A 27,016-nucleotide genomic window follows, 5' to 3' on the forward strand; every position below is an offset into this window, starting at 1 on the left:
GTTTGGTTCTCAGACATTCTTTTATACATTACGTAATAATTACAGCCAGATATTGGGTTTATACAATAGTTTTTTTTAAAACTGCATGACGTAATAGGTTGCTTGTCTGATAACACCGTTTAATTACAAAGCTCTATTAAATCTTTACCGCGCTCATTATTCTAACATAGTGGTTTATAGTGACAAAATCAAGATATACTTATAAAAAACGACATTCTCCTATTTTTATCCTTCGCAGTATAACATTCAACGCAATGACGAATCAATAGGCTGCAATAATGTAATGAATTCGTAACTTGACACGTAAAGAATGCTAGTTGTACATTGAATGCTAATGCTTCGGCGCGTGTGATGGTTGACATCGACCGATTTTTTCCATTCACAGTGCGGACGGATGAATGGCGACTTTGACGTATTGCGCCCAGATAGAAGGATGCGTACTTAAGGGGCGGGGGTCAAGACCCTTGTATGTTGAACGAGATACCGGTAATTATGTACGTGTGTGCAGTCAAAAATAGTACTAAATGTTTACTATACGTTATGTTTGCCATCGTGTTCTATACTACAATTACATTGGAATTATTTATTTACCTGTTTGTTAAAATTATCTCATCATAGTATTAATACATTATCATATAAAAAAAAAAAACTCGCAGTCTTATATAAAATTTATATCTTTAAAATATTCGCAAATCACATTTGTAATACGTGTCAGAACCCCTACTTGCAATATCTAAATGCGACTCTGCTCGACGGCTTTCCCCACCACCGTGCGCGGGCGCAAGGTCGGTTGCGAAGGAATGCGCACGACCTACGAACCAACTCAGCACTACACTCTACGATCTACGTAGAGACGATGTTTGTATAGAGACGAAATTCCGACGGATTAGTTCGGGTATTTGTGTAGTAGTTATTTTGATAGTAAATATTGCTTTTACACATTCTAACACTATTATTAAGTGAGTTTTGTGTATTTGTTTACCGGACTTCGATTTGTGGAGATTGGGAATCACGCTTTCAGTAAGGCAGATATTTCTTTAAGTAGCGCTGAAGCTTTTCGCCGCTGGTTTTTTACCGAAGATCTCTTGATCCTGTAATTTTTCCTATGCATATAAAAATACAGAATATTTCTTTTCAAATACTTTCAAACTTATTTTGACCTAGATTTTATAAATAGCCGGTTGCCTGATGTTTCCCAGGGAGATGCAATCTCAGGAAAATTGAGTTCGAAAATACCACATAGAATGTTAGCGTACATTGAAATCCAACTCACGACTTTCCAATCCACAGCACATAATCCCTACCTCTAAAAAATACGACTTATAGTATATTACTAACTTTGTGCTGTAAAATCTGGGAACCGAATGTCCAACAAACTTAATGATACACGTGACACGAATTGCCAAAAACAATAGAAAATTGATTAGCCACAGTATGTCTCACGAACGTTTACGATTTGACACAGAAACAAAAACAGCGGGACGTAGTGATCGATGACACGTCGCGTGACACCGCACCATGAGGGGTTCGAATCCGACCGAAATAACACGCTCAGACAAAACACGATGAAATTGCACGATTTTGTCTTAAACCGCGGGCTTATGTTTGAAAGCTCACGCCTCTATCTTTGAAAGGGTGGGCAAAGACACAACTATTGCAGTGATGGTTCCCCGAAATTATTTTCTATAAGTATTTTTATAATCCTTAACCGTATTAATCAAATTCCTGGAATACAGCGTGTATCTTATCTCAAATCGGAAAATACATTTTTTAAAGTTTACCCAATAATTGTCTGCAGTACTCCACGGGCTATATTTAAATACACTACCACTAGAAAGAGGGAGCAAAAGTAATATACTATTCAAAAACCGAAAGAACCATCCCGATCGTGCCAATCAACTCAGTAATGAAGAGCTGAATGTCGACAATATCCCTTGACAGTGCATTGTCGAGGCAAACGGTATTGAGTGTGACGGATTGGTTTCTCGCTCGGACGCGGCACGAGTCACGACTCAGGCTTGTTGTTAGCTGAGCTATGACTAGACGGTTATGTAAGGAAATATTGTAGATTTTGATAGAGGGTAGAAGCACTGGTTGTAGATCTCTGTGTGAGAGTCCGCCTGGGTAGGTACCACCGCAATGTCTATTCCTGCCGCGAAGCAGCAGTGTGTAGTCACAGTTTGAAGTACATTGTAGCCAGCGTAACTGCTGGACATAATAAGACTTAACATCTCATGTCTCAGCATGGCGAGCGCAACACCAAACAATACTTTGTAATTCATGGTGTTGGATGGTGTTTCTACTGTTTTCGGTCAGTCGTGTCGCTCTTCATAAGGCGGACGGCAAGCTCATCTCATCATTTAAATCAATAAAAAAAAATGTTTTCGCGTGAGTAATGTATATGTATGGTGAACTAGTATGGGGCTTGTATCAGTAGGTTACTTTCTGGTGTCAGCAGATTAACATGTATTGTCATATCGTACAATTATGGCAATAAAATAGATTGTGCTGCTAAGGCCATGCAGTTTCCTATTACTCAACAATTCTTTTAGACCGTTCAATAATTTAAGAAGTTTCTTCTAAAACAAACTCGTTTTAATTTTTTTATGACAATTATCTGTGTGTATATTTCGAAAGACTACAAGTAGGCAATAAACAAATATAACCAAACTCGCGTTTACCGAGGAAATATTAAATCATCACTATTTTAATTTCATACCGTAATTATGTTTGAATAATCAATAGCAAGCATTTAATTAACATGGGAATGAGCATTAACGGGAACCTATGAATCTAGCAAACAATATTTGTTAATTTATTAAACAAGCTTAATAATCTGAATCTATTTTATCCCCAAAAGCTTATTATGTCAATCAATTGCTTTATAAAATAAAATCAAAGCGAATAGTATTTTTATAATCATAATTTTAAATATAGTATTATAATTTTATTTATTTACCATATTTACTGAAAGTACAATTTACTTTTAAACTAAAACAAATAATTCTTAGGTCGTAACGTACTAATAAAATTAAATAATGACCATAAGACAAAAACTATACCTCGTTATCTTTTAGGACCACTACTCTAAGTTATAAAAAATCAATTCCGTTTCTAATTTTATCAACAACATGTAAACATTCTACATTTATACTGAGTTAATACTTTCAGCAACACATTGTATATAAGTAATAGTATCTATTCCTACTTGTTCAGCTAAATAGATCTAAGTCGGGAAGCCGAACTCCGCCCGCTGTTCGACATCGAGCCGTGAGTCAATAATCACTGTATTGTGCGCGCCGGGCACCCCTCCGAGTGCATTGTCTTGTTCTCCGCGGATTTCATTCACTTTGTCTACTACTTGTTCTTTCTAACTTCCACTGTCTTTTCGACTTTTGATTTACCAGGATATATTTTTATTGTTTGCAACTGTTTAGACGTAGTTTAATATTTACCATCTAAAACAGATTTCAGTCTCGACAGTATTAAAGGTGTATTTAGTAATCACACTGTGCATCGAAATTTCTAAGTTGAAAATATAACTTTGGTATGACATTAATTGGCTTTAAATAATGAATAGAATAGTCTGTTTATTGTATATTATGAGATAACCTACTAATGTATATGAGTCTTCTAATAAGTCGCAACAGCTACATACAAAATATTTACAAAATATTTTTGACTTGTATCAGTGATATGTTCACTGATACTTACTTGTTCACAGGTCACGTACAAGATGGGGAATTTGTATTGTGTTTTGATCTGAAGTAGTCCACACTTAACATGTTGCCATATACATCCCCAAATTACGTATAAAATGATAATATAATGCTACATAATGTACTAACCTGCTGCGGCGTGTCGGTCTCAAACGCGTGGCAGTAGTGGTGCGCGGGCTCGGAGCGCGGCTGGCGCGCCACCAGCGCGAACAGCGCGCGCGTCGCCTCACACGTCGCGTACGAGATGCGCCGCAACGCGTGCGACATGCGCACGCTCTGAATACACAACAACATCTCTCATACTAATGCAATGTTTTGTATTTTCAGTCAAGTTAAGAGTTGAATTCGGTGGAAATATTTGCACGCTAATATAACGTACATTTACCGACATCATTTTTAATAAACCTAACATGACATGAATCATGGTTGCAAATAAATGATAAGCTAAGAACTGCTTTTATGAAATTATAGTTAGTGGTGTTTTCATTAGATATTGAATTCATTTTATTTAATAAGTGGATGTTTTACTTGAAATTATCTCTAATTGTTATTAAGGCAAATTACTATGCAAATTATTTCGTTTTTACTTAAAAAAATATTTTAACTTAGACGTGTAGATAAAAGCATGCTAATATATATCTTACAGCTACAGTCTATAAAAAAGGTAGCAGAATGGTAGTGTACCTGGTCGTCGGGGTCGCATACTTTGACCCCTGAGAGCGCGACCACCACCAGCACCGGCACCGCACGCCCGCTCTCCTGCAACAACACACGATACACATTACCTACAAAATTCGGTGGATATAAGCTCGTATACAAATACCCTAGAAACACATGTACTATATCTTTGGAATCATAGCGTTAACTTAAATAATTTATTTCGCAAAAAATATAAACGAAATTTTTTGCAGCAAAAATAAAGTATAAATTATTTAGAAACCGTCGATTCTTACGATAGCACCACTCACTTTCATTATAATACGGCTTCAATATTGTAGATTCTAGCAAAGTGTAATGAATTTTATAAAATACTGAGCTCCGAAAACCAGGTGGTCTTACGTCAACAGTACACCTAAAGTATGAAAATTACTTAAAAAGCTTGAGAAAAGCCCACGCAGACTTTATGACGTAGTCTAAGTATAAATAAATTTAATTAAAATAAATATTTGTGTAAAGTTTGTTGTTACTCGGTGGATTTTATGCGCGAAATAATTAGAAAAGCGGAGGGCAAGCAAAAAATACGGCCCTCGCGCAGACAGGTGTAAGAAATGGCGGAGACAGGACATAAATTGTGAACACAAAGACCCGTGGCGTCTATTGAGTGTTTATTAAGGACAAATAAAAAATATAGCAAAAACATTTTTATGGCAATTACAAAAAGGTTTCTTTTAATTTTATTTAAAGAAAACATCGTATTTATGGATTTGAGTATTGGTGAATTTTTCATAAACGCTTACGTATATGCACATGACCGGCATAATACCATTAATTTGATTAACAAATCCAGACTACATTGATCATGAATCAAAACTATATTTGTTACCTAAACAGGTTCATTTACTCAACCTATTAGATATAAACTGCACATAGTTTTTGCCACCTCCTACCCCAGTTGGAGCATCCGCTTGTGACCCAGTGCAGCGCAGAGCCGCTAGAGTATACAACGCACTCTACATTGAGCGCTATTGTTACCATCACGCAAAAACCGCTCCCCCTCTTCGGATTAATCATCCACGGTGTAATGGTAAGGACGTAGTGTACAAGATATCGTAGAAGCAGTTTTATTTTATCGTAATAATGGCATTAATGTTTACGTTGTGATAGATAGTGGTTTTAGCTTCGAAGAAAAACGAGGTATTGGTGTTGGGATACCAGAATATTATGCATTGAAAGTTATTTACATGTAAAAAAAATATTTTTGAGCTTACTATAGAATAGTCATATATTAGCTTCGCGAATAATTAAGTTTAGAATATGAATAAAAACAATAATTAAACTCATCAAATATATATACTTTTTATGACATGCAATTTAATTTACATTACATTTATATTAATAAAAATTTGCAATGCCATAATTATTAAACATACTATAATTTCACATAATTACATCTCACATCATTACCACAATCATAAATCGCTCCCCTCCCCGCTCATGACATACCTCCTCGTCCCATAAAACAAAATGGCAGAAGCGGGACATGACAGGGGAAGCGCGGGGCAGCGTCCCTCATTAACCGTTTTAATTAAGAGCTCTGGGGTCCACTGACGACCACTGTCGTTTACCTGAGCCCTTCCCACGCCTGAGACAATAACGTGTGATAATATTGCTGATAAACCACCCAATCCACAGTTCTAGCTATAAGAGAAACTCAATAACATGTTTGCATTAAGTTTTTTGTGATTAAACTAACCCATCTGTATCAAGATTGCTTAAATGTTTTTGATGAATAATGAAGGAATTATACTTTTTTTTAAAAAAATAAGAAATTACATTCAACAGTAACACACATAATCTTGATCACATACCTTGAATCAAAGTTTTATTTCGGATTACCAAACTCTTTTATTCCAAGAGATGGCATCGATCATAGGACTTTCTGGTTCATAGCTCCAATAAATCACTACTAGACCACCGTGGCAAGCACAGAAGGATTTTCTTAACATTATACTTAAGGAAACCTCGCAATCTTTTTCTCATGTTCCCACGCAGTACATTTATGTGTTCAAGTCGGCATCCGTCTCTACGGGAAGCAGTAAGGACTCTCGCGGCCCTTATTTTCCGTGTAGAGGGCGGCCAGTTTCTATGCAAATGCTGAATTATTTGCCCGCGCCGATATTGCGACCTTGCTTTGCCTTATAAACATAAAAAATCTTCATATAGAAGATACTATCTAGACAGATTTTTTAAGTAACAATGATGGTCGTTTTGATTTAAGTTCTCTTAACTACAGGAGAATTATGGTATCTGCAGTGCGATGCAAAGCTAAAATTTTACCTAGTATAGAAATTAACTACCTTGACGTCAGCCTGATGATAAGAAGTATTGACGGCAAAATAGATATTATATCGAAAACTTAAACATTAAACTGTTGTTTACCCGTATATTAAAAGATAAGTTACAAGAAACCAATATTAAAATAAAATAATTACAAATTCATAAATATCAAAGTACCCTTCTTTGCACTTTGAACATCTTGAATAAACTGAGTATTCTGTTTTAAATATTTTGTGTCTGCTTTCAGTAAGGAACAAGTAGAGAGGCGATTTAGCGGCACAACGACGTCGACGACGCACTGAGACTACGTGACGAGCGAGAGAGCGGCTCTACGTGTGTGGAGCTTTAGGTAGAACCTTAAGTATATCGTATCATGTAAATGTATTCTAAGTATATTTTACATCTTAGAGATTTGGAATATCAGATAAGTGTTCATAGGCAATTTTAAATTGTTTCTAGATGTTATTTGTATTGACATCTAAAAGGATATATGGTCGGTGATTGATTCTGCTAAAAATACTAAAACTAGACAATTTAGCCAAAATATATAGTCCTATAAAACGTACATATACGCAAGATAAAAACTTCGATTAGAGTACAGTTTTAATTTTTGATACATGAAAACGATTAAGATTGTCAGTGGACAATAATACTTAACATTACGAACTAGTCGCTATACTAAAATTATATATATCAAGTGACTTAAAGTAGAATTTTATAAAGTTTTTTTAACTAACAAAAATTATGTAAAAAAATATATTTACTATAAAAAAATACCCTTTTAATTCCTGCAGCAGTTGTAAAATTTAAACTTTGTGAGTGTTGAAGCGAAGCAATAAGTCTGAGTGTTAATTCTAAACAAACTTGAACGCAATTTTAAATATTATTAGCAAGCTGATTCGCTAAGTTTAAATAAGTGGTACTTAGTTACAGCCGCGAGTCAAGCCGCAATAGTTTTAACTTTACTTATTTAAGTACGTAATACTTGATATATTGTGACAGTTAATCTCGGTCACAATTCTTTTCTAAATATGAATTATAATTATTTCGTTCTACTTATAATAATTCAATTTATATTATTGATATTTTATGATATGAGTGAATCAGTTAATGTTTGAAAAACTGGATTAATAAATTAATAATTTTTGTATCACACGAAAAAGGTATCAACCTATCATATTTAATTTGAGAATTGTACGTACAAATCGCTTGTATAATGCGTGGGAGGCCATACTTAAACAAATAGCTTATTAAACACTGTAATTTATAAAATAAATTGACGAAATTAATTATTTCTTGGGACAATAGTCACGTGGGTTGACAGTGGGTGTACACACGCGGCGCGGTCTCACGGACAGGAGTAGGATGAGTCCCACCATTCCAGATGGTATTAGTCCCATATTAATTGTTGCTACTAGTCATTTGTTCGAGGGGAGTATAATTGATTTCCGATATTAATAGATAAATGAGCTTTAGATTCTAATCTTTCGATGTAAAATGCCAGATGGTGCGTTGTGTTTAATTTTCTAAAAGATTGCTTTGTTCTAATAGCTAGCTCTTATATTACCGATATATAGCGCGGCAACTTAGTAGAGTTTCCGACCTATATAAATATATATTATGTTGCGAAGAATATATTAATTTTGGCCTACGTTTCCCCTGCGAGGTTGATTTCTGCCCATCTGTTAGGGACTAAAGACACAAGTTTTAATTATACACCTTCTTAACCTGTTTATTAAATTAAAGGTTCTAACAACTCAACCCTAGGTAGAATCAATAAAAACAATGGTCTTCAACAAAACGAAACAAAAACAATTTGCATGTTTTTCAAATTAATTACTTTAAGAACAAAACATTTACGTCTGTAACCATTAAATCTAAAAACAAAAACAGTAAAGCTTGAGGGTGGTTACGTGCGGTGATTCCCCAAATCCCGCGGTCTTGGAATCGGTTCCCGCGCGGGCTACAACGGCTAATTAACGCTAAGTGAGGGATGCGCGCCACTCACACTTCTAGGGATGTTGAACTTTGATTTATCTTTTATAGTTCAACATATTTCTTACAGAACTAAGTGTCGAGAAAAGCTGATCCCTTCTTTAATATGAAGTAAATATCTGTCCAAATTCGTGATACCACTGAAAAATATTATCGTACTCTGACAAATGGATAAAAATATATATATATATCTTTAATTTTTTTCTTAATAACCTAGCAATATGGAAAATGAATTTAAAAATAATAAGTATATGATAGGTTCCAATTTGATACTTGATTTTCCCATTCGAGATGCCCCGTCCTACTTTTCTGCAGCTTTAGATCCTGCATTGTACACACCTTTTTACAATGTCGTGGATGTCACTCCTTTTTATAATTAACTTAGTTTTATACAGTTTTTATTAAACGTCGTTGTAATCTAGTACTTTGCTACTATAATCAAAACTTTCTTAGGTTATAAATCCTGTGATGTCCTCCCTTCGATAACCGGGTCGGACAATTTAACATTTAACACCATGTACCATTGGCCCGAAACATCATAATTATACTTTAATACTATAATACATGGAATTTATATAAGCTTTATGAAAAATTGTATACAGCAACTTACCTACCGCTTTACTTCTTTTTGTATAACAGAGGAAGACAAACGTTTAATAAATAAATCGCATTTTCCGAAATTCGTTTAACAAATTCGCAGATACCCCCGATTTCCTCAAGTCACATCACTAGCGAAGATATTGTCGAGTTGAAGGTTGATACAGTGATTTCAGACAAACGTAGCTCGGGGGTGTGATTGTTGTGCGCTGGGCGCGGGGAGGGCTGGGCGGGCAGGAGTCCCGGCGCTACGCGTCTAAAGGGTAGCTCTCATTTTGGCAGCTTTAACGGTAGGGGCACTTGAGAGTTCGCGCAAGAGAGCTGTTTCAAAGGTGTTTTCGTGTGTTACAACGAAACGCCTTTTTGAAGACACAAAAGACTTTTTTCGTATTCGATTTAGTTAAAATAGTATCGAGCTTAGTGAGTATATTTGTCTAAGAGACTTTAGTAAGATGACTTTAAGTATAGATATAAGCTGCTGTTATAGTTATCCACTGTATTATAAGACTACTTCATTGAGCTGTTGGTATTGTCTATAGAAAATCTGATACAAAGTAACATCTTTATTTTGTTTCTTATGAATTAGCAAAAATGGCGCGAGTTAGAAAAACCTGTTTCATATTAAATATTCCTAGCACAGCTTGTATAAATAAAGACAAACATTGTCAGTTAACTTATTTAATCTATTGCGTACCTTATACACAAAAAAATAAAGTACCAAATAAAAATTGAAATAATTTAATACGACCTCAAAATATGAGAATGAGTTTGTAACAAATTAAAATCAATAAGGAAGTATAAACAGAAGTTGAATGTTGAACCCTTTAGCTATAATATAATTGGCACTTGAGTAAATGAGTCATATGGTGGAACAGCAGTCGGGCCGGCTGATGGTAAGTGGTCACCGCCGCTGGAGACACTCGAGACGCCACAAGTGCGTCGTCTGCTTCGCAAGCCTCGAATACTACGCAAGTTTGTTTAACTTCTTCACTGAAGTTAGAAAAATATATTTGTGATTGTCTTGTTGGTCTAATGCCATTGGTATACTATGAATCGTTAAGGTTTGAGTTCGATTCTTAGGTCAGGAAAATATAAGAATTTAAAAAAAAATATTTAATGACGATAACAATTTATTCCCAAAACTGCGATAGAGTTGCCGCATTATCACGTCACTATTCGTATTAAATCGAGGAAGTGTGCAATAATTTAGCATTTGCATACCCAATCAACTTAAAATATGCGAGTTAGTGAGTTATATTTATTTTTATGAAATATTCACGTACGAAACTCATCATAGTATATATATATATAGACGTATAGACTTAGAAAGCCAGTGCTTTTTACGTTAACTTTAAAGTTGACAAACGGCTTCCAAAAGGACCTTAGCATTGTGAACTGTCATAAAGCCTCGAGCCGCACTATGCAAGAATCAGGTTAAAAGGGTTCACAGCGACACACTCTGTCAAAGTAAAAATATTTCTGCGCAAAATGACAGATCCTGCGCGCGTAACCTCACTAAGCCCTGAGTGAATTTTAAAACCCTAACCTAACTAGACTTTATACCTAATGAGTGTGTAGGGGTGAAAATAGTATACACAGAGACCTTTTTATGCGACAATCTGATAGTAAGCAAGTCACGAATATCCTTGAGGAACAAACGCCTTTAATATGTCTTCCATTAACTCCAGCAGGGCACCCAATGCCCAATAGTAATAAAAGTCTTTATAGGTGCTGAACATCCCTTTAGGTTAAACTGCTTGTAAGCACACATATACTATGAATGAAATCCAAGCCGTAACATGTTTTTCTAATCCAAAACAACCTATGCATGTGTACATACTCTGGTTACTACTTTATTAATAGTCAATGTGTCATTGAAATGAAACTATTTTGCGGAATGAGATATTGGTCATCCGAAATGTCAAAGTAACAATATCTCCCTACATTTTACAATTAGATTATTTTTTTTATTTTAAGTTGTCGACGATCTGATCTACGTAGAATGAGCTCACAGTGTCGAAGTCTAGCATGTATGTAGATATCTATTTATCAATAACAGTAACAGCGATAAAACAATAGCGAGGTACGATAATGACAGCGGACGGCAACCACTTTTAGCGTCACTTCGCAGCGGGACTCGCGAGACTAAATTACAACGTGGCGCAAACTAGAGCGAACGGCGGAATTACGATATCAAAAATCATACACGTGTTTACTGAGTGATTAGGACTCAAACGACAAAAACCAAACTTGACTCATTTACTTGATGTAACCGCTGTACCTGTTCATGTATCTAGTCACTACCTTATGCAACTTCGGAATATAAAACCACAAAGCAACATGTTTGAAAAACGCGTATTGCGATATCATATTGGAGTGGGTTAAGGATACATAGAGGAAGAAAGAGCTGCAGGTTAATGAATACGTCATCCTGAAAAATCAAATATTCAGTCCAATTACTTCCCGTAACTTCTCTGATTACACCATCTGCTAAAACAGATCACACTACAGCCACTAAAAAATAGACGATAGTAAGATACGTAACGTAGAGTTCATCTACTCTTGCATACAAAAACTCTACTACTTAACAAGAATGTATATGTATGTATAATTGTTCGTACATAATTATTACTGATGGTCCGCCTTCGCTCCTCTCTCACGACATCGATTATCCCGCTGGAATCCATTAGCGGGGCTCCCCGGGTTCCGACACTAGTTTACAAGCACGAGTGATATGGAACACCCCCTCCCCTGCCTCCTCGCAATCGTTCTGTTACTGGAACAATGACAACTGACAGACTGTTCAACTTTCATGGAGTCACAATTTACCTTAGACTTTATTTTTTGTAACTGATAGATACTTTTAATCCATAATATATTATAAACGTACAGGGTACATATAGGTAGGTAGGTACTATATTACAGTAACTTAAGACTTATCTTTTTACAGTAACTTAAGACAGTAGGATCCCGGTTTTCGACCCAGCATGTACAAAGTAGACAGTAGCTCTACCATTTCAAAATAAAATGTCATTAATTCGCTAGAGACGTGCCCGCCGCGCGAGGCAAACACTCCGGTAGTATTAACTTTATATTTAACGACATCGGTAAACACTCGTAGTCCTGCAGACCCCCCGCTCCCCCCCGGCCGCCGCCCCGCCCGCGCTGCAGTGTGTCCATACACGCCGTTTGCGATCCACTCAGTGATTTAAATAGTGATTATCGCGAGTTAAATGTTAATCGACGGGTCTTTGTTATTGTATTTTAAACTATTGTTTTGATGTGTCTATCGGCTCGTTTACAGTGTTTTTAAGAGTTATGATAAGTTTTGATGTGACCTTAAGTTATTATTTTATTTTTGTTATTGGAAACGAAAAATATATTTGCAACGATATTATTATGTGTACAAAAAATTTGAAATAATAAAGTAGTAAAATTATAATTGGACTAGAATAAAGAAATACTAATGTCTTCTACAGTATATTTTATGTTTCATAAATAAGAAAGTAAAACAGCGTATTTTTAGTTATATTTTCATGACTTGTTTATCTAGAGACGTCTTTTCATTTACATCTCACAAACGGATGGAATAGATTGCTAGAAGTAGAACAGTTGGAGGGCAAAAAAATAATTTCCACCTGAAAAGTCTCCCATTTAATCTATTCTGAAAAATGTAATGAATGCATCAAAATGACGTCGAAAGTAAAGTAGATTAATAAGAGGCGACGTAAACTGGAGTACGTTAAGGGGAAGCCGAGCATCAGCTGGGCCACATGCCGCTAATGAATTAGGCAGTGTCGCACTAAATGTGTGTATGAAGGTAGAACTCGAAATTTTCTCTTAAACTTAGATAACTCGATTATGGTGTTTAGAATAGTTAGCAATGGTGTTTTTTTTTTGAATTGACAATTGTTTTTATCATTATTTATTTTTCGTCCCTGAGAGAAAATTGAGGAGCACAGCAAATTATGAAATCGTTGCTCCGATTGTATAAAATATTTTTCTGCTTAAATCCAAAACTTTAATAATCAAGTACCCACCTGCAAAAACATAATGCTTTTAAACAATTTTCAGGTACTATTTTCTTACTTTGAAAAACTTTTAGTACTAATATTACTTTTTTAAACATCTTACAAACTTTACAACTTCAAGACAAATTTTAACGTTTTATCCTTTAAAAAACCCTTCAAATCTTCTTTAAAAACTTTTAAAACATTTTCACGTAATAACAAAATCAGTGAACTAGCCTTAATGTCACAGAGGACAGGTTATTTTTCTTGAAATTACTCAAACTCAAAGTACGGCAGCTACTTTCGCTAAAATGTTTCCCTTCGGGGCTAATTACAGGCCAGGCTGTGACGGGGAGGTAAAGGGGTAAGGGTGAGGCTGGTGACACGTTACAACGACAAAAGTTGTGTAATAAGACAATGTTATCAGCTGAAGGAGGCCCGTGGGCCGCGGCCCGCGACCGACGGTATGCGATGTTCCCAAACTTTAGAATACGGCTGACGTGTGTACGGGGAGATGCACAATTTATAAACTATATTATGTTTTTAATAGCTATTACATCTTGAATGTGAGTCGCTTTAACTATTCATTTGTTTTACGGAACATCCAGCAGGCTTGTTTTGTATTCCAATTTAAAGCCAAACATTGTAGCCGATGTATATGATATGTCTAACGTTAAAGAAACTGGTGCGATGCAATGGAGAACTTAGTTTGTTATTTATAATTTTGAGTATTCTACTATATGGAAGTATAGTTTTCCAACCGACCTAAGGTATGACCTTATATTCAAATAATTTTAAGTTCATAGAGACGAAACAGTGATCAGAGTAATCGATTGGTAAGTGTATTTCTTATTCTTTGGTAATAATAACAGTTTATTATTCTTTAATAACAAATATGGAATATAACTTAGTTGTGGATATATATGTCGACTCCTTGACATATCCGACCGCCGTCGGCCGCGCTAGATTTATGCGAATAAAAACGAGTTACGCGTTGTGTCGTTCGGAAACCTTCTGTTAATCTTGTAAACCAACGGTTCTCAACATTTTAATACTTTTTTAGTATTTGTTAAAGTTATACGAACCCTATATTATAATATATAGTTTTAACTTACTGGGACAGTTTCTACCACGACGGATATTATATTGATTCTTCTAGGACGCTGATATAATTATTATTACGATCATTATTATTTGTTATCAGGCATGCAATTTTTTTAACTGATATGTATGTATCCTGGAATTCTCACTGCCATTTTCACTATTTAAGTGATATACATGTATACTATTATCGATTCCTTTTTCACTTCTCAGCAAAATATTTGTCAACTTTATTCCTTAACTAGAAAAATTTTGTTCTAAGTGATCCTGGAAGACAACAGTAAAGCGACTAGCAGTCAATGTTTTGCAGAAATTGCACCATCCCTTCTACAGAACATTGATTTAATTATAATCGACGGAAATTAAAATGCAGTAAAGTAAAACCGGAGATATAATAATATGAATGTCTTAACTCCAGTTATTATAAAGCAATCTTAGTAGTCTCTTGACCTGGAGAATATTTTATTATTAGGTGGCAATAAAATTAAATATTGAAAACCAATGATAGAGGTATTCCAAATATAGTAGTAACACTGAATTTGTTTATCGATGTGTTTGTATGCGCGTTCCTTAAGGCGCGCTAAGCCGTGTTTGAATTAACGGAAATTTGAACACGTGACCCACTTAACGGTATAGAGTGACTGGTGGTTTATTACTTGTAAAAAAATATATGAAATATTGTATCAATTGAATAAATATTTTAAAGGGATTAAAAGAGCTGCATTATTGTGACTTTTATTGTATAAAAATTGAAATTGTGTTGTGACTGTATTCAATTTGATTGGAATATTTGACAATAATTATAAGAAGCATACACATCCGAAAAAGAAATTATAATACGATCTATAATAATGACGGAAAAACAACAAAAGAAGTGTTATATTTTTTTATTACTGACAAAAGAAAATAATATTAAAAATTCATATTTTATATTTGATAAACAATTATTAAATCAACTCCAAAATCAACCAATAACATTATATCCATTCAAATAATACTTACTCAATAAATTCACAACAGCGTACTCGCAGCGAAAAAGTTCGTAAACCAAAATACTACGAAAAGTTCAACTCATAAGCTCAGTGCTAGGGCGGGGGCGACAGCGCGTGTTTACAACGCGACGCGCCGGGGGCGACTGTCGCGGACTGTCTCCGCCCGCGTGGCGTAGCGGCCGCCCGCCCAGCGCCGCGTGCGTGCGCCCTACACATCCATCCACTTGATTTATCACACTTAAATCACTTTTAATTATTTTTTTATTATTTTAAATATATATTTGGAGTACTAACGAGTATATTTCACTACATCTCGCGTGTTAAACGGTTCGGGAGTAATCAGCGTCGAGTGCGCTATCGGGACTCGAGATTGGAGTCGACTTTTAATAGCTGAAATAATACCGTGTTTATTAAATTTAATTGCAGCTAATCGTTAAATACGAGCTCCGTAACTGGCCTAAAAATTCGAAGTAAATTAAGTTTGGATCCAGTTCTTTATTCCAAAATTTATAAATGCAATTTAGATACCGTAATAGAACATTAAGAACATTTTCAAACACTGATAATAATCATATTTATGCTCATTCTGTTAATTCAATTGAAACATAGATTTTTTTGACTTTGAAATTTCAGAGCTATAATTAGGTTTTTTAAACACTGGACTACATTTTTTCACTTCTCCGCTCATCTCGATTTGTTGCTAAATTATGCATAACTAGAAATCAAAACAAAGTCAATATGACTCTATAGATTGCTGTAAGGATTATTTATTGAAACTAGGGGTCGTCCAATGATCAAAATTCGACCGTCAAATTTAATTATTTGTAACACTCGATATCAATTTACTGTCATTTTCTACATAAACGATCATAGTTTATTTCCGTATTTCTCCAAATAAACTTCACAGTAATATTCATCATTGCCCTATTCATAAATTGTACCCAAGAGTACGTTCAAAACAAACGCCATGTGCTTGATCGATTATCATGGAGCTTTACGGCCGCCGCGATGGTTGCTCGTAAAAAAGTTAATCTCACTCATATCAACCCGTAGATTGTGACGAATGGTAGCGTGGGATCACACAGTTTAAGGAAACGAAACATTGTACGTAAGCATGATATGTTATTGAACTTTAAGACAAATGTTTTTATGGGATTGGCAAGTAAAATAATATATTATTTATTGCGTTATTGTTTTGGCAACATATTTAAATAATAGGGTTTTGAGTTTAATTCTTATATCTACAAAAAGTGTGTGAATATTTCCATTACAATAAAACAAAATGTGATTATCGTTTAACTTAATTATTATAATATATTAGTTAATTTTTTTAAACATATCCGTATATTATTTTCTACACCACAAAGAAAGCGATAGGGATAGCCATAGCCATAGCTACACCTTCTCATTGAGACCATTCTTATGAGCCTAAATACGCTATGTGTGCGGCAAGTTGGTGGGGAGTTAGCTATCATGCAGACTACTTGATACTGCAGTAAAGCTCAAAGTTACCTTGTCTTGAAAATACCAGCGAATTAAACTGTTACGGACTTACACGAAATTTCAATGACATGAGTCTAATAAGATAATAGCCTTCAAACGCCGAAACAAATCTTTATTATTATAACTAAGATCAATGATCACATCAGTTTCCAAACAAAAAATCGCATCAAAATGGGTCCATTAGTTAAAAAGCTACGATGCTACAGACCAATAGCGAAAGGTGGTATTTTCCAAAAGGGTACCCCATACACCATACAATAATGATCATTAGCTTTACATAAATTACGAAAAAGAAGCCAGCAGGAATCGGATTATACGGACCTTTCGCCACTGCTACAGACAGACATACTGATACACACGTTAGGCTTATCACATACCTCTTTTTCCGGCGGGGGTTAAAAAATTAGACTGCTGTTATATATTATATATGCTTACATTCTATGAAGGAACGTCATGGTTGGCTAAGTGTAGAAGTTAGCGTCTCTGCGTATCCCACTAATATGCCGGCTTGTTGGAACCGGATATACACCGGCTAATTCCGGAACGCGACACCCTTACGTGAGCCACTATGGCGGGTTTTAATACCTTGTGTACGGTGGTCTCTATCCTGGCGGAAATATATATCCTAACACGAGCAAAATCACCACCATATATTATATAATATAATCGAACAAAAATATAAGTAGCTATAGTGATTTTGGTCTATCTAAACTATAGGTAAACAATATATGTCATAATATTCATTATGATTGTGTAAGTTCGTAGAAATCTTTCTATACATCTTCAATATTCAATCCCAAGATTTCCACGCAACGTAAGACGCCATATTGCCAAAGTTGAATGATCCACGGCCCGTACGAGAGGATGACACTGACTTATCATACAAATGGTACCTTAGGAACAGAAATGAGTGCCACAGCACTCGCTTTACGCAGAAGGTTCGTTTCATCAATTAATTTGAAATTCATATGGAAAGATGGTAGATAAAATTTAAAATGATGATAACCTCATTACAAAACTTTAAATGATTTAACATCTGATGTCTCAGGATGAGGGATGCCATGCAGCAAGCGAGCGACTCTCACGCCTCGCCATTTAGTTGTATTTAAAGAAAACATACAATGCATGCTTTTTTGGTCTCCACTGCTATTAGTTAAAAAAATATATTTAATATTTTTTAATTTCTGTACTAGTAAATAGGTATATTTAAAAACTTAAGTAGTATTTCCATAATTAAAAAAGTACTCGTTTTATTTTAACCAAAGTTAGCTTGAACTAAAAAACAGATGTCACTCTTTTCTACCAAACGACATTTTATTTATATCATCGTCCTATTCAGTAAAGAGCATCAAATATTATTTCAAAAAAAGAACAAGACCGTTAGAAGACATTTGCAATTACTAAAATGATTGATTACTACGAGAGAGAAAGAAATATGCAAAAAGAGTAAAAAACGAGCGATTTTGTCTTATTAACCTGTCATGAGGAGACTTAGGCGCACTAACTGATGTACCTTTTTTAAATTCTTTAATAAATTAGAAATAATATTTGTGTATTCGATAAATCTAAACAAATTAAAACGTAAATATAACAGTCTTTTCATATTCATATCAATTATAATTACTTAATTAATATTGTGTTGCAGAATATAGTAAATATAAAATATAGTACACATACAAAATTGGACAAACATAAATAATTAATAGGGAATACAAATTGTAAATAATGTTTTAATATCTTTCATAGTTTACGAATTACTTTTATTCAGTCAATTTTAAATTAAAATAACGTTATGTAATAACATACTTTGTAGTTTTATAATAAAGTGTAGTTTCATTCACACATCTGTTATAATTCACTACGACGCCTTGCAAGCTTCCATGCTCATTTCTTCCAAAGGAAACGGTTCGTAAGCCAGAGGCACAAAGCAGGTTGGAGAGTAACTCAAGTGTTCATATATTATCTGGTTTCACAACGGCCAGGTAAGGTCAGGGTTCCAAAACATGTATACACCAAAAAAATCAAAACATTAAGTGTTCTGCGAGGAGGCGGGTTTGTGTCGTATTTTGCATAATTTAAGCGCACACAGCCGATGGGCCGGTTTAACGAAGCACCGTGAAACGTTATGGGACGTGTCCTGTAGAGACTAATTAACACTTATCCCTTACTAATAAACGTTATTAATCACCGGTTTATGCCTTTCTTTCTTGACAAACCATTGATTAGTTCAATCACTCCCGTACCACCTGCTTTTTCTTCTTGATCGTATTCTTCATCACTGAAGGTCGTGTTTTTCTAGAAACCTGTTAACGGAGTCAATGACGAGCTGTTTTCCTGCTGTCTTCGGCTTTCCTCAGGGCAATGGTAATAGAAAGTTGTATTATACTTTTTATCAAAACACCGGGTAGGTGCTCGCCCACATGGTCTTTTCTACCATCTACTTTCTCTTCAACCAGCAGTTTATCGAAGTTTTCTGGCTGTCCTTGGGCGATGTAGCCAAAATAACTTAGGTCTCGTTAATAGCATATTTTGGAGAGCCTAGTCACTTGCCCTTATGCAATGTGCTTTTGGTGTAACAAACTTTTCAAAAACATACAATAAGCGTGACGTCAATTCTTAGCAAATGATGTTAGAGAAGCCCACACAGAGTTGCTCAATCTGGGATCAACCACGGACCTTCCAGGACCAAGACCATACGCGCTCCATAGTCACCGTTTTGTAACGATCCAATAATGCATTACTTTTTCGTAGTCAAATTTGTAAATAATACATTCTCTCATTTTTCTGTACTTAAACCAGCGGCCTTTCCATTATCAATTCATTGCAAAGCCACGAGCTATACTTGCTCCTCGACAACGCGTAAGTAAATCTCAGCCTAAACCAAAACAAAGCAACAATAATGTTTCGACTACGTGACGTAACCGCGCTGAAGCCAAAATATTCGCCTCGCTAGTTATTAAGACAAAAACACGCGGTACTTAAAATGGTACGTGCGGAGTGCGCGGGACGGTGCGGGGCGGTGCGGGGCGGTGCGGGACAGGGCGGGAGGGGTGCCCAGCTTGCACAAACTCTTCACAATGACCGGTTAGGGCTTGAGAGCGTAATTTAGCGAACAAGAGCGCGAGTTCGACTGCCGACGAGCCAAGGGTAAATATGTCTTCGTTTCTTGCTGCAACTCACAGATGCAGCGAGTCGCTAGCTCAATTTCTAAAAGCATATTATTAAGAAACTTTACTATTGTATCGTTGATTTGTATACTCAAACATGATGTACTTTTGATAGAACTATTTTGGAATTTTGTTTGACTTAAACTCATTTTTCATTAAAATAAGGAATCATTACTTGATTTCCTCCCAACAAGAAAACAATAGCCATTTCAAATTAATTACACACACCTCCTCCCAAATCATCCAAATTCAAGGGGATTATATTTACCGAAACCGAGTCTATATATTGTATGAAAAGTTTAGAATCGCAATTATACATGGTTTAACTAGCTCGCTACTTTAGATGTCGGTGTGTAGCGCGAGTCGCAAATCGTAGTATTCTGGTACATTTAAGGTGCCGTCCCCGCGCGGCTGCACTCAACCTCAGAGCTGCAGAACACTCTCAAACAACGAGCTACATCAACCATGCCGCTTTTCTCTTCAAACTTTCTGCAAAGTTTATTTATCGTGATTGTCATGAACGTTAGATAAATATCTAATATTTTTCACAAGATTAAATAATTATAAATATAAATATTAATAAATTAGTTTTTTGTTACAAATAATTGAAGGGACGAACATGTCGCTCATCTGATTATAAGCGACAGGACTGCACATAAACAGTAGCAACAACACGCGAAATTTGAATAACAAAACACTGTGTGGCACTGCACTGTAATATTACAGTATGCTACATAATGCTACTAATTACATCGGCTACCATCTTTAGTAAACGGGAACTCAACAGTACTTACACCACCACAAGCATTAACCACCAGATATTTTCGAGTCTAAATATAAGGCTTTATATGCCCAATTGCCTTTCTATAGATTCGTTTTTTTTTTATACGGGGGCAGCAAAATGCCCTTCACTTGCACCTGATGGTAAGTAGAGTGGGGTCCAATAGAATGTCGACTGACGATAGATCATTACCCCTCGGTAGTTGATACAATTATGCCGGCCTGTTTGAATCTGATATACACAGAAACTAAATAATACTTAGTCTGGCCATAAATACTGTTACACTTAATTATAAAAAAATATTACATTTGAATTTCGAATCTGTCATTTTTATACGATTGTTCATTGTGTTTTCTCATTTTGGCGCCAATACATTGTAAAATATTTTGCGATATTAAAATGGTGTGGGGTGATAAAGAGAACCGAATCGCTGTGATAGCATTACACAAAGTAGGTATGGAGCCAAATGCAATTTTTAAAACTCTCCATACACTTGGTATTAGTAAAATGTTTGTGTACCGGGCTATTAATAGGTACAATGAGACCTCCTCTGTTTGTGACAGAAAAAGATCTGGCCGTCCACGTAGTGTTCGTACGAAAAAGGTGGTCAAAGCAGTAAGGGAAAGAATTCGAAGAAATCCTGTCCGAAAGCAAAAGATTTTATCTCGGGAAATGAAGATAGCACCTAGAACCATGTCGCGTATTTTAAAAGATGACTTAGGACTTGCAGCCTATAAGAGACGCACTGGCCATTTCTTAACTGATAATTTAAAGAAGAATAGGGTGGTAAAATCGAAACAACTACTGAAGCGGTACGCAAAGGGAGGTCACAGAAAAATTTTGTTTACGGATGAGAAAATTTTTACAATTGAGCAACATTTTAACAAACAAAATGACCGTATTTATGCTCAAAGCTCTAAGGAAGCTTCCCAATTAGTCGACAGAGTGCAACGTGGACATTATCCGACTTCAGTGATGGTTTGGTGGGGTGTTAGCTATGAAGGAGTGACTGAGCCATATTTTTGTGAAAAAGGTATCAAAACATCGGCACAAGTGTATCAAGATACCATTCTTGAGAAGGTAGTTAAGCCCCTTAACATCACCATGTTCAATAACCAAGTATGGTCCTTCCAGCAAGACTCGGCGCCGGGTCATAAAGCTCGGTCCACGCAGTCTTGGTTGGAATCGAACGTTTCGGACTTCATCAGAGCTGAAGACTGGCCGTCGTCTAGTCCCGATCTTAATCCGCTGGATTATGATTTGTGGTCAGTTTTAGAGAGTACAGCTTGCTCTAAACGCCATGATAATTTGGAGTCCCTAAAACAATCTATACGATTGGCAGTGAAGAATTTTCCCATGGAAAGAGTGCGTGCTTCTATTGATAACTGGCCTCATCGTTTAAAGGACTGTATTGCAGCCAATGGAGACCACTTCGAATAAGAACAATTTTCTTTTTTCTTTATTACAATATTTATGGCAAGACTAGGTATAGTATGATTTTGTCAATGTGTTTTCATGAAAACGATAACATTTTATAGTAATATTATGATCTCAAATTAGTAATAACTCCGAGTCCTTCTGTATTCTCGCACATTCATTCTTTGAATTGTTTAATCCATTAACTGAACTTTAAGGACTATGTTTGGAAAATCAAATTCCAATATGAAGAGGTTCCGTGAGAAACTAACACGTGCGGGTCGTCTCTGACAGCAGGCGCGTTGTTACTCCGTCCTCGCGGTGGACTCTCACCTCTCTGCTCACCACTCACCGCGACAATGCGAGTGCTCCGCACACCTTCCTAATTGGACCGAGTTACGGGAAATCATAAACCTCCTTGCGAATTTAAAGGACGGTTTAGGTAAAATTTACCATTGAGAAAATATATAATAATAAATTCATTTAATTCAGATAACACAGATCGTAGTGTCAGTAGTTAATACAATAATAATATCTTATATGCTTTATTTATCATGTAAAAATCTTTGCATTATTTCTTAAAAAAAAATCACAAATATGATTTACCATGAATAAAACTTGAAGATAAGATATATGTCTTAAAGAATGTAAGTAATTAAGATCGTAGAGAAAATTTCTATACTTACCGAGATACTCCTCTCTCTGCTTTAACGTTAGAATTTGTGCGGCATTGCTGATGCAAAAACTACTCTAATATAAATAACGAAGGATATAACATTAATAAAACTAGTTTTCTAATCGAAGAGATAGACTGTAATATAAAATTTCAATATTCTTCTCGTAAGCCAAAACCATTGCAATATTACCTATCAGAAAGAAATGATTGTCCCTAGGGCTGCGTTTAAGCATTAGTCTAAACATTGCCGATTGTTGAGACCTCATTGTCAACCGTCTGCTGATATTGCAATTCTTATTTAGTCTGACTACACTATTTTAAGGGTTAAAGATTGTATCAGCTCTGTTGAATGTGAAGCTGATCATTTTAATGAAGTTGTAATTGTTACAACAACAATTATCTTAAAAATAACTTCGTCAAAAACAGTATTACAGTGCAGTGCAAGTTTCAATTCTATATGAATAAAAGGCGTACAACTAAAGTTTGTCTTGAAGCTGGTATTATATTGTATAACAGTATATTCAGTGAGTAAGATAATATAGACATTCAAACATTCACATTTATAATAATTACTAAGATTTATCCGACTAAACTTTTTGTTACTATACCAGTTAACCTATGACTATAGGAATGACCTGTGTGTGCGTGTTCCATAAACGCCTGACTTCAGTTTTGAGTAGGTGGTATTTACTAAGGTTTTTCTATTTCATTTGCTTCTATATTGTAATCTGAAGAAACCGTGTCGTCTATGAGGTAGGTGAAATTGTTAAAAGTTCTGTAAGATAGTAAGAACTAAATCCAGATAAGATTAGTATATGTTATGTAAGAATTGTAACTTTTGTCGCGGTGGCCAGGTCTCATTGTATCAGATCCTGAGAGGTCGGACAGTATGATTGCGGCTTGTATTGTCCGTTTTTACCCTTATTTTTACGTTGTGTTTGTATCTTTACTTTTTGTACTTGCTTGTATTTGGTTGTGATACTTATACTAAACTAGAGTGTTTATCTTATTTTTGTAAAATTGTTACACCTGTGTGCAAACCTAAATAAATAAAAACGGGTCATTGCAGACTGTTCTAGTGCTTTATAAATTACAATCTTATACAAAATGGAATGAAATGATGTACAATAAATAATAAATCAATCAGTCATTAGCTAATCAATCCATTATTATCGTAGACATAGTAAGCCAGCGAAATCGTTTTCCAAGCAATCACATAAAGCAACCACTCTCCAGATATTTCAGTAGTCACAGGCCGGATTATTTGAATATCGAAAAAGCATTAAAATCCGAGGCAGCGATCATCCAGACGTAAAAACATTTGTGAAGGGCCGATCGGTGTCGGATAGCCGCCCGCCCGGCTCGGTCGGGCCCGAAGCCTTATCATGAAGCCAGATACACCGCCCGACCATTACCGAACGCACCCTTCATTTTCAATATGAAATATTTTCTTTCAATCTGATAAAATGGAACTATCGGAGTCCGAGATGGGTGAATTAGCAGTAATGGATTTTGGATGTTACTTTTGACCTTCGACATTTTTACTGTTTTTATTTGAATATTTTTATTATAAAATTTAATTTTAAAAACAAGTTTAACCGTTTGACAATAAATGTAGAGAATGAATTATTGCAAATAGGTAAATAAGATCTAAATATTTACGCTATTAGAGAAATTAATAGTAAAGTATGAATGAATTAACAGCACTACAATTATGTTTTGTATTCGCCTCCATCATGTGAAAAGAATCGACAGCAGTATCGTTGACAAAAGGATGATGTTTATTTATGCCATATTTGCTCTTGATATAAAAACCAGATCTCCGCTCCTTAAGTCAAGAATCGTCCATAAAACCTACAATCATAAATGATAGAGGATCTGTGCCATCGGAAGTTATTCCCTAACAAAAACCAAGACATTTGAGGGCAAGTGCCAAATTTACATACGTTCGCGGCGCGAATCTATATTTCCACATCTTCCCGAACTCACAACAAATGCGCCTCAGAAAGCTGCCACGTAATATATTTGGAATTTAGTTTTTACGAGAAGCCCGCGTTGATGAAATCTGCCGGCGCATAGTGGAGCTGCTTCATGAAAATTAAGTCTTACGTCCCGCGCCGAGGGAATTATTAAGCTTCTTGGGTGAAATATGCTCTAATATTTTAAATATTCGAAATTGTCAAGTTTTAAAATGAAACTGTGATTATGTGCTCAAAATATTATAAATATCGTCTCCTTAGCCGAGAAGATCTCGTCTATATGAGCTGAAATCTAATATAATAACTACTTCCCAACTTGGAGAGCATTCATGTTTAGCAGAGAGACAACTTAATTGAGGATTAGAAATATATCGATGCGGAGTTCATTAAAAATAATATCCCTATCTGTGTTGATCATTCCATAGTGAAAACTCACACTAATGTGGTTAATTATCAAAATAAAGTATGTCCTTTGAAGTCTAAAGTTAACTTAATTTCAGATTTCAGTCGTTTCAACAACTTCAATCCATTAGAGAAAACCTAAATGCATTAATTTTATAAGCAGCTCTGAAGTGCGTCTGAGAGTTGTTTATGAGAAAGTTCGGGAAATCTGTTAACGAAGGCGTGTTAATTAAATGGGATGCAAGCGTCGCGTCCACTTGCATTAGTGGGGTCGTACGTGACGTCAGACCATCGTCAACTCAACGAACAACTGTTTTAATCACCTCTGACGAGAGGGAGATGTTGCTACAGTGATGATTGAATGGAGGGAGAATTTGAATGAAAATATAGCAAGAACTTATTCTGTACAGGCCGCTATCTCCTGTTATTAGATGAAGGCCGCGAGGAAATCTAGTGTGAATGTGTGGGAGTGTGCGTGTCTGTGTTGTAGGACCAAAATGCTCTTAAAGATCGGTACGTATAATACTATATATCAAGTTTTGTTCTCTCTCTGTTGGGTTAGAGATTAGAGTGTCTGTTGAATGTATTTATTTATTAATAAAGAAAACATTATAAAACATAAATAGACTAGTGTTAAGAAAGATGAAATTTTCTAAGAATTTCAAAGTGCATTCAGTAAAAAATATTGTGTCTATTACTTAGATAATATAACCAACATTTTCGCTTTAAAACCCGGTATCCAGGAATAAAATATAAAAGCAAAGGGGGAAGAGTGGGGAGGGGTGGCGAGTGCTGCTACAACGCGTCTGGCGCGCCAATCGGGCTGAAAGGATGCCTGCAGACGAACAGCGCCAAATATCGAGTTCTAAAAAGTGTATCATATATTTATATTTGTAGAAAAATGTACACTGCCTACCCCATTTATTTTACCTCTGGAGTGATATACTGCCTGTTTGATACATAGCGACAGCTTGTTTATTTAATGTATCACTTACGGTAATGGGCGTGTAGACCACGGAGGAGATAGAAAAAACGATGTTATATTGATTGGCCAGTCTTGCGTGAAAAAACATGAGACGAGATAGTCAGCAGCGAATTAATGAGCCCACTAGCGTTTTTATATCGTATAATGTCCTCACTTGTTTTGGGAATTTTGTTTACTTTCAACGATAAATTGTTTATTTCAACTACCTAAAGCGACGATAGCCTAGTTGGGTATGGAACGAAATGCCAAGACTAATGTCCACTGGTTCAAATACCAAGGACACATACCTCTGATCTTTCTAAAATGATGTGTGTATTCTTTGTAGATTATCGCTTGCTTTAAAGGTGAAGGAAAAAATTGTGAGGAAATCTGCATACCTGAGAAGTTCTCTATAGAAATTTTGCGGGTGCGCGAAGTCTAACAATCCGCACTAGGCTAGCGTGGTGCACTAAGGCCTAATCCCTCTTAGTAATAGAGGAAGCCCGTGCTCAGCAGTGGGACAGTATATAATTCAGGGCTGATATTAAGATTTACCTTAAATAATTTCATAGTTTTTGATGAAGGCAAGTTCGTTCATAAAAAATGTCGTTAACCATCTGATGCTGATCATCACCATCTCTCCGTACAACGCTGTATTCACACACTCCCGTACGGACAACTCGCAAAACGTTCATACAAGTTTGATTAGGTTTTTAC

The 27,016-nt window shown here is 35.6% G+C and overlaps 1 protein-coding gene across 1 annotated transcript in view; it reads right to left on the minus strand.

Annotated features, from left to right (window-relative positions):
- The window catches only part of LOC115448595, a 124,312-nt gene that overhangs the window by 51,039 nt on the left and 46,257 nt on the right, over positions 1 to 27,016 (minus strand). The window contains exons 3-4 of the mRNA XM_037440777.1: positions 4,404 to 4,478; positions 3,849 to 3,995 (exon numbers count right to left, since the gene is read on the minus strand). Coding sequence (XP_037296674.1) covers positions 3,849 to 3,995; positions 4,404 to 4,478 — 222 coding nt within the window. The remainder of the gene's footprint in view (positions 1 to 3,848; positions 3,996 to 4,403; positions 4,479 to 27,016) is intronic.

The sequence above is a fragment of the Manduca sexta genome, chromosome 20, assembly GCF_014839805.1.
Source record: "Manduca sexta isolate Smith_Timp_Sample1 chromosome 20, JHU_Msex_v1.0, whole genome shotgun sequence".
Taxonomy (NCBI): domain Eukaryota; kingdom Metazoa; phylum Arthropoda; class Insecta; order Lepidoptera; family Sphingidae; genus Manduca; species Manduca sexta.